At 40.8% G+C, this 15,355-nt stretch overlaps 1 protein-coding gene across 2 annotated transcripts in view; it reads right to left on the bottom strand.

Moving 5' to 3' along the window:
* The window catches only part of NFIA (nuclear factor I A), a 620,753-nt gene that overhangs the window by 422,775 nt on the left and 182,623 nt on the right, over positions 1-15,355 (bottom strand). Inside the window, exons 1-2 of one of the 2 annotated variants that reach the window (XM_048495978.1) lie at positions 8,331-8,727; positions 2,259-2,790 (exon numbers count right to left, since the gene is read on the bottom strand). In XM_048495978.1, the coding sequence (XP_048351935.1) occupies positions 2,259-2,790; positions 8,331-8,357 (559 nt within the window). In that variant the 5' untranslated portion in view covers positions 8,358-8,727. Of the gene's footprint in view, positions 1-2,258; positions 2,791-8,330; positions 8,728-15,355 lie in introns of those variants that run through there. The other variant, XM_048495977.1, reaches the window with a different exon arrangement.

Below are 15,355 nucleotides of genomic sequence, written 5' to 3' on the forward strand. Positions count from 1 at the left end.
GTAATTCTCTTGTTATGCATACAAGTTGCCATTACTGCAGTTCTGTGACAGCCAATCTTATCAACTTGGCAAACATGCAGGTATAACATAATGGGATATAACAAAACCAAAAAGAAAGACGCTCCAACCATCCCACCCCCATGAATGTGGTTTGATGAATGAATGATGTTTGGGATATCCAAAAAATAGCTACATACATAGTGCTACTGACATATTCCTATAATACAAAATGCTTTTTATAAAGTATTTTATATAGAAATAAGAATTAGAATGCATTGCTTATTTGCTCAAAAGGCTTGCAAAAATAAATGCAAAAACATGTATAAAATATAATTCAATTAAAAGCTCACTTTTTCAGTATTTAGATATTCTAAAATGTAATCGTTCTCATTAGTAGTAGTGTTGCCACTATTAACACAATAAGGCCTAACAGCCTAAACTATTTTTTAATACCTAAATTTATAGTGGACATAGCTTACTACATCATGCTAACCTGCAATGATGATATTCTTCATTGCTTTGCATCTCATGGCTTTTCCAACTATATTGTACTGCATACATTATTAAAGTAATGGCTTTATCATCAATTAGCTATGCAGTTTTTAGGTAAAGTACTCATCACTTAAAATTGCTATAACAGTAAAATGTAATGATCACTTTCAATTCAATAAATAGATTGTTAGAAACATAACACCAACATAAAAGTCGTGATTAGAATCTACAGGTATACAAAGGTAGTTTGCAATGTGATTTCAGAACTAAGATAGTCTACTTGAAATCCATATATTAAATCTGTAATTGTTCTGACATATTTCCAACACAGCATTATATACATCTGTGCAGACTGAAAGACAAGCTGGGACTACAAATTGGGACTACAGCCTATTGTAGTAGCTGATTAATAAAACACACAACTAAAAAAAAAAGCCTCTACATCACATTGCCTCCAAAACAAATCTCATCTTTACCAGTATCTTAAAGACGCATTCAGCAGAGGTACACAATGTAATATTTTGTATCACGTACAATTTTAAAGTAAAAGGCTACCAACGTATCTGATAAAATGGCACAAAAAATATGAAGGCCCAAATACCAATAACGTTATTACAATGATAACACACCAACAATGCATCTAGGTGGGGTTTTGTTTTTACAATATTACAGTGATAACACGCCAACTATGCATCAAGGTTTTTTTTTGTTTTTTGCATGATTAGATCATCCAATAGCAGCCGCAGCACCTGCCGAAAATACTAGTTCATAAATAAAGCTGCATCAGGTTAACAACATGAATATTTTTAAGTGTATTAAATTTTCCTTCACTCTTCAATCTATCAAAACTAAAATCTCAGCATGGCTAAATTCCAGTAAGACCATTAGGTTGCTACAAAAGGTCACGCTATTACAATCTTAGGCCTAATGGATCAGAAGCTACAAATTTGCCTAAAATAAACTGTGTGCTTGCTCAAAACAATCAACAAAGAAAATTTCATTCTGCTCAATAACAGTTTTCATCTGTTTTCAGATATGTTGATATTCATGGGTACAGAACAGTGCAGAACAGTAGCAAACTCATTTCCATTTTCATGGATGCCACACTGTTTTAAAAGGGTAGACTAGCAGGTTAACAACCATACCCTCACTACAGGTGGCAACAGAAAACTTTTTAATTGTGTGGCTTACATTAGACAGGTGTTTCTTCTGTCTATGACTGCGAAAATCAAAAGCTGGTGTATTATAAATCCTTACTCAGTCTCTTTAGCTGTGACCAAATTTTGGACATGCCTACCTGTGTTGTGGGTTGGTCTTATGCAAAGAATAGATATTTCTATTAATTTATCTGTATCTCATAAGTGGTCAAATTTGAACACATCTAGGACAATAATTTATAAGAAATTCTCAGTATCCTGATTCCTCAATCCAATTTTTGGCTAGGCCCCCCAATATTTTGCAAATTACGCACTAAGCATTTTGTCTTCATGCTGATGTTCACATATCTGAAAATGGTTTGAATGTGCAACACACCGGGTGACAATATCATGCTTCTGTGATCAACTTGCTACAGTGCTACAGAATATTATATTTCCTTTATCATTAATACTGGAAAACACAATCACAGCTATGCTGACAACCAAACTGATATGGCTCATCATCTTAGTCAAGTTCAAGGATTTAACTGACCAGCTGAACCATTACATTACTAACTTCACAAATTCAAAAAGTTATGCAAAGTTTGAGAAATTGGGGGGAGCACTTACCTGCTGCATGCACAAAGTATGCCAAATATAAATCGAGTTCCTTAACAGAAACCCCTATATGATGTGGCTGTACGCACAGCCCTGGGTTTGAGCACTGTGGGGACTTTACAAGGCGTTCGCCATCAGTACTTTCAAGCGGAATACCTTTAAATAAAATCACCATAACAAGGTCCAACCTCCAGACCTTATCTGCCTGGCGTAAGCAGTCAATTCTTCTCATCTTGCCTTTCTGGTCTGGATTGGAAAGGACACAACATGAAGGTTTCTTCCCTGTGACAGTTAGAACAAAATCCTCCCGATATTCAGGCCTGATGTCTTTCCGTAACTTTGCCAGAAGCCTGGATGCCCATTTTTGCTTGACCTCAGGTTTTTCGCTTAGCAATTCATCCTTCACAGCTCTCTCTTCTTCTTTTGACATGCGTTTCTCATGTTTTTTGAAGTATTTTCGCTTTCGAGCTTGTAAGTTGAACCATGTATACGCAAATGCTCGGACATGGGGAAGAAGTGCTTCAATAAAAGGATGAAATTCATCCTGGAAGAAATCAAAATGAAGAATTATAATACAGAACAGTTTAGCATCATGAAGATCTAATTACTTCCTTCATATGTTATATAACTTACAGGCAGGTAACAAAAAGTCATTAGCGGAAAACACTAAACAACTGCAATGCCTATTCCGAATAACAACATAAGCATTTATATTCTCACTGCATATTCCTGGGGAAAAAAGGATGTAGACTCTAAATATATTCAAGAACCAATTTTTTTAGCTAGGCCTCATTCCGAAATCACAAAACAAAGTTATTCAAACATAATCACAGGAAACAACTCAGCATACCAATCATTATCACCATTACTCAGAACACATCCCACTAAAATCCATGGGAGCACCTTCAAAGTAAATGTAGTTAGGATTGAGATGTTATGCTGTAAGCTTTAAATTGCTGACTTCACAATAAACCCATTAGTCAATAGGAAAACTCCAGAATCAATGATCTAAGACCTCCAAAAAGATTGGGTTGACATTAATCCAATTGCAAAGAAGAGGCATCTTTCTTTATTCCTTGACCCTGATTCAAATGGTATGATCATCATGTACCTGCCAGTTTAGCTACATTCAAACATTTGGATGCCAACTAGTATTGATATGTCAAAACCTGATGTACAATAAGAACTCTTCTGAATATATGTTTGAAAAAAACAATCTATATTTTAACAGAATATCATTTAAACTGACTATATATTATCTAATTGCTGAACGTGTGTCTAAATTTCTAAAATGTATACAGAGAAATACAGCCTAAAGTTTATTACACACATGTATTTTGACCTTTGATGAAATATTGTATCCTCTGAATTGAAAACTGTATGCTACAATACTCGGTCATTCAAGTAAAAAAAAATTATGACATTTCTGAATAAACAGTAAGTTTCATCCTGCTTACTGAAAATGTCTTGGCTTTATAGATACCCCTTTAAAAATAGGAACAAATCAGCTATTTCAAAGTTTCTTCCATGCTAATAAACATATTGCAAAAAACAAAATAAACTTTTAAATAAAAAGGCATCTGCTTAGCAAATCCTCCTATAAAAAACAAATCATATTATAATATCTGTGCATGTTACTTATATGTATATGATTTCTACTAAACCATGTACAGAAATATTCATGCAATTTAAATATCTGATTGAGCAAGCATGCCTATGAAAGGTAACTAATATTTCTCTCACTGAGCAGATTTGTCTTTATAAGAGGTAAGATCTTTGCCAGCACACATTTTTGGGTATTGGAGGACAAAACACAGTCTCTCTGTTGTGCCTAAGTATCTAGTCGAATGTACTAAAGACACTGGCAACTTCTTTTTCTAGTTTTTATGTAGTTCTTGGGTTTATTACATGTATCCATTATCAAAGTCTTATTTCAAAGTAGCACCCTTATTTAGCACATCTTTGAAGTTCGGTTTTCCACTCCGGCAAATGCAGCAGTAAAGGGGAAAAATCCCAAACTATACTATCTGAAAAACTCACAAAATGGAACACATGTTAAGCTCTTCTATGATCTATAAATGGTTAACTGCTGTACACGGTACCTCAGATATAATACGCAAAGAGTGATGTACATTTTTATAGAAAGAATTCTTAGAAACAACAGAAAAAAGATGACTGTACTGATAATGAAAGGAATAGGTGTTAAAAGACTGTTCAGATGGTGTTAACATATAAAATATTTGGCAAAATGACACTTTTCCTTACTCCTCCCTTTTAAAAGAAAACCACAGTTTTACATTTCAAAGCAGCACAAAAGAAATATTATAATAATGGCTACAGGGGAGGGATGACAAAAGACAGGAGTAGCCCAATCTGGAAACCACATTTACAGAAAGAAAACAAAAATATTACCAGTAGACGCTGCTACTAAGCACAAACTCTGAACCCTGCTACAACACATTTCGAGGCCTTTTCCACATGCACACACACAGACACACAATAGCTAAGAGCACAAAAGGAACCTTTTGGAATGCTCATCTGCTGTGACACATGAAGTAATTTTTAAAATTATTCATTTCAAAATAACTTACTTTTAAAAATCCTAGTAGTATGCTGAAAACTTTCCATTTTCAAGAACATAATCACTATCCTTGTATGGTTACTACGCTTCTGTATCTACTTTCAAATTGTACAACCACTGCTCTACATTCTAAAGCTAGGGCAATCGCTGTTTAGGGGAAAGATAGTTAAAAGGTTTATCTAAAAGCCTCAAAAGCCACTGAACAGCCTTATAGTGATGATAGTCAAGTGGTTGATCATTGTTAATATAAGGGCTTCTAATCAAATGGAATCTCAGAATGATGTATGAAAGGATAATTGTTCCACTTTTAAAAACTTACAACTAACTGTCAAGTACAATGGGGGGGGGGGAACCTACCCTCCAATATTTCACTTCGAAGATATTCAAAAACAAACATAACACAATACGCACATCTGAGAGAAATGGCTGATTTATTTTTTTTGTGTTAGTGTTATTTGAACCAAAGTTACTGAATCAATGAGGTTTTCCAAGAGTATTTAAGAATATTCAGGTATGACCATAGATGAATCTATAAAAGGAGATGCCACCAAAAAAAGAAATGAGGCTTCCTTTTTGTACAATAAGATGAAACAAAAAGTTCTCAAAGTTTGATCAAAGATCTATTACTCTTAACATTTACAAATTCTTTTAACTATCACAGCCTTCACATATGCACCTTACAACATTTATGGAAAGAAAAAATAATAAAAGTTAACATATACACCTTTCCGCTGCTCGTATGTATTGTGCTCCAAATAGCTTTTTTTGTCACAATTGTGTGTCTAAATTTTGAATCACAAAATAGAAGCGTATTTGAAAACCCCAACTGTCTGGGAATTTTTTTTAAAGTCACAAAAATAACAGCTGAATGTTTTTTCCCTTTAAATAAAAACATACTATGTTCCTGTAATCTTTGGAAACAACATGTTTAAGCTCCTATACTTCAAAGTTAGCCAGCTATGAAAAATATCATAGCGTTAAGATTTCTATGAACCATAGTTTTATGTATATGACCTGACACTGTAAAGTCCAAACAATATTTAATAGACTGCAAGTGGGTAAATCACATGCATGGGGTAGTAAGTAAACAATTCCTTAACAGGTACTTTCTGCTAGGTTTCCAGTTCCGTCAGCTGAAGCAAATATTCTTTACCGTCATGTTTTAAATCATGCTGGACAAATTTAAAGAAGACAAGACCTCTGAAATGTTAAAATTACTTAACTATTTATCAACATTGGTGTTTATAGATTATCTATAGTGAGGTTCCACATCTGTGGGATTCTCTTGAAAAGTTGTGAAATCCCTAAACAACGCTGGCAAGTGTACAATGATTTTATGACAGCAATAGTGGATATAAAAAAGAAAATATAACTGAACTCTTAATAAATGAACTCTTCATAATGTATGTTAAGGCCTACTATGAATCAGAGTATCAAAATGCAGCCCAGCAGAAGCAGAGATGGCAGAAATACAAATAGAAACAATCTTTGCTACCATAGGTAGATTAAAAAAAACAGATCTTGATCTAGGTGCTTCATAAGTGAGCAGAATTTTTCACTAAAGTTCATCTTGAACGCCACACATTTTCTGGCATTCCAAAATATATGACTAGAAACATCTACTGATAATCCATGCTGAAATTATTAACATGGTTGTGATGCATTATGTGGCAATTTGGTTTGTTGTCACCACAAATTTATTCCTTATAGATGACAAAGGTAAGTCAAAAAGGTACAGAGAATTTCAAAAAGTTATCTGCATCTAAACTGTTAAGTTGGACATTCTGAAAATGTCTTGTATAAACTCCCTTCCCCTTACAAAGGTATTCAAATGCAATGAAAAACCTATACAAAAGCAGGAAATAATCTGGGGGTCTGTGTCCCAAAGTGTTTCCTCCTTAAACCAACATCACGTCCTGCTTAACTGAAGGTGTGTAATTACAAGTCCATGCCAGTCAGAAGTCCTGAAGTGGGAAGGGCAAAACTTTGAGTTCCATAGAAACTTTCATCCATCATTATTAAGGCTGAAAAGCAGCAAAACGCTCGCCAAAATTACCGAGCTATTGGGGGAAAATGGGGTTTAAACCCCCCTCCTAGATTTAGAACACACATTTCAGGACACCTCTGCCTTAAAGTCATGTAAAGTAAGCCGGGAGGGGAGGGGGAGGGGAGCACGTTATCTTAAAAACTACGGCTGCTAGAGTTTTCTTTGGGCAGAGGGGTGCCAACGCAGAGGGAGTATCGGAGGGTGGGAAAAGTTGCCCGAACTCTTGGGCGCAGAAGCAGCAGTTTCCCAGCACTGGCTGCATATGTAGCTTTGGCGTCAGGCACATAACTCTTCAGATTTAGAGGAATTCAGCCAGAGAAGGGAGAATTGGGGAGGCGGGGAGAGAGGGGGAAATCACATTTGAAATTATTTTTCAGCCCATAAGGAACTTAGCTGCGCTGCAAACAAAAGAGAGCGACTAACTTTCTTTAAAAGAAAAAAAAAAGCCCTCTCCTTTCCCCGCCCTCCGCTTTCCCCAGGCAGGACGTGCAAACCCAACTTCCCAAAGGAAACAACCTCAGGCAAACGTGACACCCGAGCAAGTGACAAGGCGCGTTCAAGGCAGCCAAGAAGGCAGACCTGGGTTGGGATTGCCCTTCGGAGCCCGCCCAGGCAAGAGGTGGGCAGAGGTGGGAAGGCTGCAGTACACTCGGAGGATCCCGACCTGAGTTGTGCACGAGAGTAACGGAAAAGCGGGGAATGCAGGAGGCTGCTGCAGGAGCAGCAGCGCAATGTGGGTGCCTTACAGCTCTAGTTCAAAGCCCGGTACAATGCCCAGAAGGGGAAGATCTAGACATAGGTGCCATGCTTCTCAATACCTTCACTTCTCCGTGGCGGACTCAAATAGAAAAGCTCAAATCATACAAACCCAAGGCTGCCGAACAAAAAAAAGTGTGAGAGGAGTTTACGGAGGCGAAGCAATGCAGCGATAGCGATATGGGGCGGGGGGAGAGGGGCAGAGGGAACGCATGTAGCACGCAGTTACTTAATGCTATACTTTCAAAACCCCACATAAAGCACCTAACTATATCTTGTTGGGTTGTTCTTTTTCTATGCATTCATCACCTCGGAAGCACAAGCAGAGAGTATTGATTTCAGATGACCAAGCATGTAATAGGCTGCGAGACTGCTAAACACGTGCAGATCGTCCTAAACTCTCACACAAGCACACACACTGCATTTCAACACGATCCCCCCGGGCGACATTTAATGCCCCCTTCTTCACCGTAAACACACACCCCAATATTACTTAAAGCCTTAATAACTAGGCGCCATTAGCCATGTGTCTATCTATACAAATGGCCGTGCGAAAGCAGACATGTAACCTAATGGGAAAGAAAGTTACTTTCCGCAAGCCGGATTTCACCTTCCCGCTCTTCACACCCCGATCGCAAAGCACACACAAGTCTAGCAACACCCCCTCCCCTCCCCCAAATGAATCCAAAGAGCTTCTTACCTGGGTAAGACAGAGAGGAGAATACATGATTGCTGTGGGGGGGTTTGTGGCTTGGAGGTGTGTGAGTGAGAGGGAGAGAGAGAAAGGGAGGGAGGGAGAGAGGGGGGAGAGAGAGAAGACAGAGAGAAAAAAAAGAAAGAGGGGGGAGAATCAAGCCTGCTTCTTGCTTTCACATTTCCAACTCTGCTAAACTGCAGCCAGTTCTGATCAGCTCCATGAGCTGAACTTTAACCCCGCCTAGAGTTTCCCTACACTACACACTATACATGTCTACTGTACCCAGGCGTTAAAGGCATAGCGCACACTTCCCCTGCTTCCAGCTGCAGCGGCACCAAGCCCCAGGCTCCAGCTTCCCCGGGAACCTGCCAGCGTGCCTCTTGCTTCTGCTCCGCTCTGCACCGCTCCACCAGAAGCAGCAGCAGCAGCGGCAGCAGCTCTCTCGCTCGCTGGCTGCCTTGCCCGGGGGAGGGGGGCTGCAGTGCTACTGATCGGCCAGCCCTCCCAATCCCCGATCCCTGCTCTCAGTGCATTACTGGGTAACGCAGTCAGGAGCCGCTTGCATGCAGGGCTCCCGAGCGGCTATAGGCTATGCAGGATGTGCTTAAGCAAACAAAACTACTTTTCCACGTTTCTGACTCTCTCGTTCTCCCCTCCCCCACCGGCTCCCCCCCCCCCCGCTTTTTTTCAAAGACCTTCAAGGAGATCGCCATAAAGACTTTTGGCTAAACTTCCATTATTAATCGGGCGCAAAAAGATCTCGACCAGAGGCTTTCCAAAATATTACAGTAGCAACATCCATAAATTATATAGATTGCAGCTCCACTTATATACCGCGAAAGATAATTGGAGAGTCTTTTTTCCTCCTTGTAGGCACACTTCTGAAGACTGCAGGAGAACTGCATATAGGTTTTTCAGTTTATTTTCCACAAAGCCCATTCCGAAATTATCACTACCTCCCCCCTTCCCATATGATTTTCTTTAAATATTAAGACTATTAATTATTTAATCTCTTGATAATTATGCATAAAACTGTATGCATATGTAGAAATATAAATTCTTCTTCTGCTGTGGGGTGGCCTTCTTACACTCTTTACCCTTTACAAGAGCATGATTTACAGGAGCTGAAGATATTTGTCCAGACCTTTCTATCTTTCTTAAATGCTTGGTATATGTAGGCAAGGATGCTTATTTTACTAAAAATGTACTGTTTCATGGCTGGGTTAAACCCATCTAGCAATAAAAATTACTACTTAAAAGTGCTCTAACTTAGAACTAAGTCTCCTGTCCTTTATTTATCTTATAATGCATTGTTTTGGCACAAGAAAAGGTTTGGTTTTGGGGGTTTGGAAAGTTGCCAGTCAGTCAACTTTTTCTTAGATTTGCTCTGTAAATTGCCTAAGAAGACAGTCTTCTCTGGTTTTCCTTCCGTTTCCCAATAAGATGCAGCCTTTAAGACACATCCACAACCATTCATAAAACACAGACACACCCCTGAAGGGGAAGAGAATACCACAAGGCATACCACATATTGCATGGAAATCTTCTGCGGAAGAGATTTAGGTGTTTCAGAGTCAAGAATTATGAGGCTATTTAAAACACTGAAGATTTCTCAAAGGAAATAGCTGTTCATCACAGGAGGCCTAAGTGACTGTGTTACCTTCAGCTTTGTGCTCTGGAGGGTCTTTCTTTCCCCAAGAGTGACTCACTAATTGTGTCATTTGCAGATGGGAAATGACATAAGTGCAAAAGAGCTGAGTTTTCATTCAACCCTTTCCCTTCAAAATCAAAACAGTTGCCTGGTACCTGTCAATTAAATAATTACATGGAAACACACCCAACTAAACTTTCTCTGGCATCTCTGAGCTTTCCAACTTTCCTCGACAGAATTTTCTGGCTGAAGGTCTCACAAAAAGCAAAGAATGCTAAGAAAAACAAATGAGTCCAGTTGTTGGTTTTTAAATGCAGCACTTGTGATTTATTACTTTTCACTTGTCCCCTAACAGCTCTTTTTGGTCATCTAGTTCTAACCCCAGGAGTAGCTGCTGAGCCAAGAAAAGTTCCTTCATTGCAATGTATTCCATTTTTAAACAGAGGGCCTTTCCCCCACATTGCTGGGCGCAGTGGCCACAGAACATGTGGCTGCTCCCAGGGCAATCAGCCATGACATTTGCTGCTATGTACAAGGCTTGGCATGTATCTATAACCACAAATAGTCAAAAAGTGGCATTTGTGGTGAGATGCTGAAAGTAAAGTTCTCTCATTGCAGCAAGTGTACACAGCTAACTATGAGAGAATCCCAATACCATAGCATCTAATGACTGTTGGTGTAAATGGTATTTTATTGTACCAATATGCTGACAGAACACTAGGAGTTTCTTTTAAGGCAGGCTTTAAATATATTTAAAATAAAATCAGTTAACATTTGGGCTTATGGAATGTTCCATTTTGAATGTTTAAAAAACACCACACACATTCTGTAAGGTGAAAACTATTTTCTTTGCACACCAAAAGGGAAAGACAGATTCGCCAGCGAGGTAGGATCGAGCCCTTGGCTGTGCTCTTTCTGCTGGCAGTCAGCTCTGCTCGACGATTTCCAGCTCTTTGTGGTTAGCAATATTATCTTAAGTAACTTTTGGCGCCCTTCGTAAGACTTTTGGACGTGGGATGATTGTTTGCGCCCTCTAGGCAGACGTTGCATCCAAGTTCAGCACCGAGCCGTTTACATCCGCTGACTCCTCCTCGCCTCCCCCTCTCCCTCCAGCAAAACCTACAGGGAGGGGGGGAAACGCGCGCTCTGCTCTCGCTTTCCTACAAGGCACACACGCACACACTCTCCTCTTTGTAGGCAGAGCAAATCGCGACGGGAGAAAGCCTGGACGGAATAAGAACTTAATCTGAACTCCTTCCCCCCCCCCCCCCCCACATAAGCAGAAAGTTTTCTTCAAAGCACAGGAAAATGTTTCCACAGGAAGATTCCAGCACAGAGGATGGATGTCTGCAAGTTCATTCTCCGTCCTGAGTGTATAAAGAGATGTTATTTTTTAAAAAAGCCCGGGGAGGGAGGGAGAAATACACTTAAAGCAGATCGCTTCATTAAAAACACAGCAGACAAAGATCTAAGTCAAGCCAACATGTCTATTGGAAATGAGAACTTCGAAAAAAGTGCTATAGGCTGCTATCATGAAATGGTATATGTCTGTGCGCAAAGACTTTCTGCCATGATCCCTCCTATCCATATTCTACCTGGCACGCTGCCCAGCATTGCATTTACAGTGTTTTATTTGCAGGGACTTTTACCTCGCCAGCCTCAGTGAAATCCTCTTAGATATATAAATTACGTCGAGCAGAGTTCACTTATACGGACCATCTTGAATATATATCAGGAGAGACTTAACGGGAAATCGCATTACTATGATTTTAAAACTTCTCAGGCTGGGATCTTTAAACCACTTCCTCCGGATTAGTCCCGTCTTTTGAAAGCGAGGCTACTCCTGAGTAGAACTATCCTGAGGAGTGTTCAGTGAGTGAACAAGAAGCACAAATCTAAGTTTTCCACTCGAGACAATTCTCACTCTCTCCCCCTCTCTCATTAACTTCTTATACTTTCAAGCAACTGTTTCTTCTCCGGTTATTCTTGGAGGGGAGATGACGATGCTTCGTCTTTAAGGTGAGATCCCAGCTACTAAAACCAGATTCTCCTCTGTTGCCTCTGAGGCAGGGCATGATTGGGTTCCTGTACTCAACGTGAACCCCGTGTTTAGAAAGTAAGCTTAGGGAGCCTGGCAGGAGGAGTTACGTGTCTCCATCCCATTACTAGCAAGTTTCAAACAGGACAGCATGGCCTAAGGTCTCCTAAGAGTTACTAGGCATGGGCCTTTGTTGGCTTGTACTGTATTTCCTTCACAGAGACTTTGATCCGATGGATGCTGAGCAAACGTCCTGTCAGTGGATCCCCCATGTTCCGGCAAGGAAAAACTAAAAGGAAGAGGGATCCCCCCCCCCCCACTCTTCCCACTCAGAAAGATGCATATAATGCATCCTCCACATCTCTCCTCCCTCACTAGCCTTTTTATGGAGTACCCAACTTTATCGACGTAATCAGGCTCTATAAGATATGGCAAAAGTAAAACCACTTTTAAGCCCCGCGAAATGATGTATTACAGTTCTGATAGCACCCGTGATTGACGTTCTCCCCAGAACTTAAAAGAGTTTAAGTTTGGCTGGATCCTGCTTCCGGTATGTATTTTTTCAAGTTGGGGAAAGGGCCTAAATTCCATTTTGCCTCCCAGAGAAACATACATGACATCCAGAAGATGATAACTGACTGCTTAAACGGTTACCAGTTCCTAGTATTTTATATTGAAATTTTATACAAGAGGCTTTTAGCAGCGCAGTTCTTTCCAAACACGTTCTAAGATGCACTCCTAAATGTAGTTACTTGGAAGCAAGAGCCACTGACAATAGAGAGACATACTTTCAGTAAACATGATGATGCTGGGGGAGGAAAGGGGAAATAACTGGCACCCTCGATTCCGCCGAATAACTTTGATCCCTAGAGACTCCCCCCCCCCCTTGAACCCACGCAGGGCAATTTAAACCTCATCTAAACATCTCACAGTGGGATAGCATATCCAAACCAAAAGAATTAGCAGGGTGGAGGGAAGGGCTCACTGATGCCCCCTCCCTCATAAGAAACCTTAACCAGTGCAGTAAAGCTTTTGCAATCATGGTTTCCTTTTTGTAAGCTATGAGAAGTACAAATGCGAAGACAACATTCAGCGAAACACTGATTCAAACACTGGCATGACCAGGGGAATCCCTGCCGTCTCTTGTTTATGAGTCCGCCCCCCACCCCCATTTTGACAGCTCCCAACTATCCCGTTGCGCTCCGAAAACTTTGGGACTGGGGGCGGGATCAATCCAATTCACTCGTCTCTTTCCCCCGCCTCCTATTCGGGTTATTTCGAATGGCGCAACATGCAGCCTCCTCTCTCATTGGACAGCGCTCTAGTCTATCATAGAGCTTGGCTGCATTGATTAGCGTAGGGACTTGTCAATTACATCCCCAGTCTAGACGCTTCCTTTTGTGCTGGGCTGGCTGCCGATCCCAGACGTCTTTTTATGGAGCTGAGCACGTACCTTAATTTTTTTTTTTTTGAACCAACCAAGCGCTATGAAGGAAAAAAAAATCTGTCAAGCTCAGCGGTTTTCTCGAATCACTAGGGGGAAAAAAGGAAACGAAAGCACACACAAAGCCCCCCACCCCGCCACTATCTTCTGCATGGTGCAGACACGCGAACATAGTTAAACATTAAAATAGTTTACAAAGCAACCGTCCGCGATACAATAGCCATTAAAAATCTCACTCATTATTTTTCTTTTCAAAAAGAAAGGCAAGAAGGGTTAAGATGCACCACGTACCATTGCAATATATAAAGTGTACGTGAGAAACTTTAAAAAGCTTGATTCGCTTTGCTTCTTTGGTTGTTACATGTTTCTATTTTTACACCAGAATCCTATTGAAATTAAAACAGTTGAAATCTCAGAGATATTTTTTTTTAAATTAAGCATTAACAAGCTGCTGTATGATATATTTTTTAAAAAAACACCCTTCCAAATCAACGGTTTGCGAGGCACTCTGGCTAACTAGTCCCTCTGTTTTGAAAGCGATCCAAGCAGGCCTGATTGCGTTCTCAGATTTTCTCTCTCCCTGGCTTTGCCTTGTGTGCTTTGGATGGTGCTAGACTTTGCAGAAGTTGCAATCGATTCGACAGACTCCCCCTCCCCCCACCCGCCAGCCTTGTGCATTTCCGCAATCGCTGCTATTTGCATAGCCACCGCACACGGAGGAGGTCCGTTCTCACGGAGGACCACGCCGGGCCAATAGCAGCAGCAGCAGCAGCAGGCATTCCTTTCAGCGCGTGCACCGGCCAGAACAACGTTTCCAAGAGACTAGGCTCCATTCCAGACACCGCAGCGGCAGCAGGAAGGAAGGAGAAAAGGAGAGGAGCTCTCTATGCTCACTGCGAGGCCTTTCTGCAGAAGGACATTGCAATGAATGGGGGTGGGGGGTGGGAGGTTGCCTAGACGAGTGCAGACCTGCTACATGCAACCCTAGGGATCTCTTCAGAAGCAAACGATTCCCTTAACTCTTAAGAAATGCTTCTTAGAGCATCCCCAGAATCCCTCTTGACCTTTGCTGTGATTGTAAACGCAATTACATAGGCGTTTCCTCCCAAATAAATTTGTTTGTGATTGGGGTGTAATTGTTTTGCACTTCGGAGAAAAAAGCTATTGAGTAAAGCATTGTCATGTATACATGGACTTGGAAGTCACCTTATTGGTCAATTATCCTTCTGTGTAAACTTGGATGGGATCATGTTGAACCATTTGATTTGCTGTAATTGCAAAGGGACTATACCCTTTCCCACCGAAAAATCCAAGTAAAATGTTGAATTCATCCACCGCCACTTCCCTGGACCTTGTTCATTATAGAATGCTCCTGTTGGGTTCTATTGCCCGGCAGCAACCTACCCTTTGCCCGCCCACCCCCCACCTTCGCACTGCCCCTAATACAAAGCTACCTTAAACACCCAGGGTGGGGGATGGGGAGGCTGTTTAAGAACATAAGAACAAGCCAGCTGGATCAGACCAAAGTCCATCTAGTCCAGCTCTCTGCTACTCGCAGTGGCCCACCAGGTGCCTTTGGGAGCTCACATGCAGGATGTGAAAGCAATGGCCTTCTGCGGCTGTTGCTCCCGAGCACCTGGTCTGTTAAGGCATTTGCAATCTCAGATCAAGGAGGATCAAGATTGGTAGCCATAAATCGACTTCTCCTCCATAAATCTGTCCAAGCCCCTTTTAAAGCTATCCAGGTTAGTGGCCATCACCACCTCCTGTGGCAGCATATTCCAAACACCAATCACACGTTGCGTGAAGAAGTGTTTCCTTTTATTAGTTCTTTTAAATATATACATGGTCCTTCTGTAACTATAGGACATTCCTTCAGCTAAGTTAACTCACTT

This window comes from Sphaerodactylus townsendi, linkage group LG05 (genome assembly GCF_021028975.2).
Source record: "Sphaerodactylus townsendi isolate TG3544 linkage group LG05, MPM_Stown_v2.3, whole genome shotgun sequence".
Taxonomy (NCBI): Eukaryota; Metazoa; Chordata; class Lepidosauria; order Squamata; family Sphaerodactylidae; genus Sphaerodactylus; species Sphaerodactylus townsendi.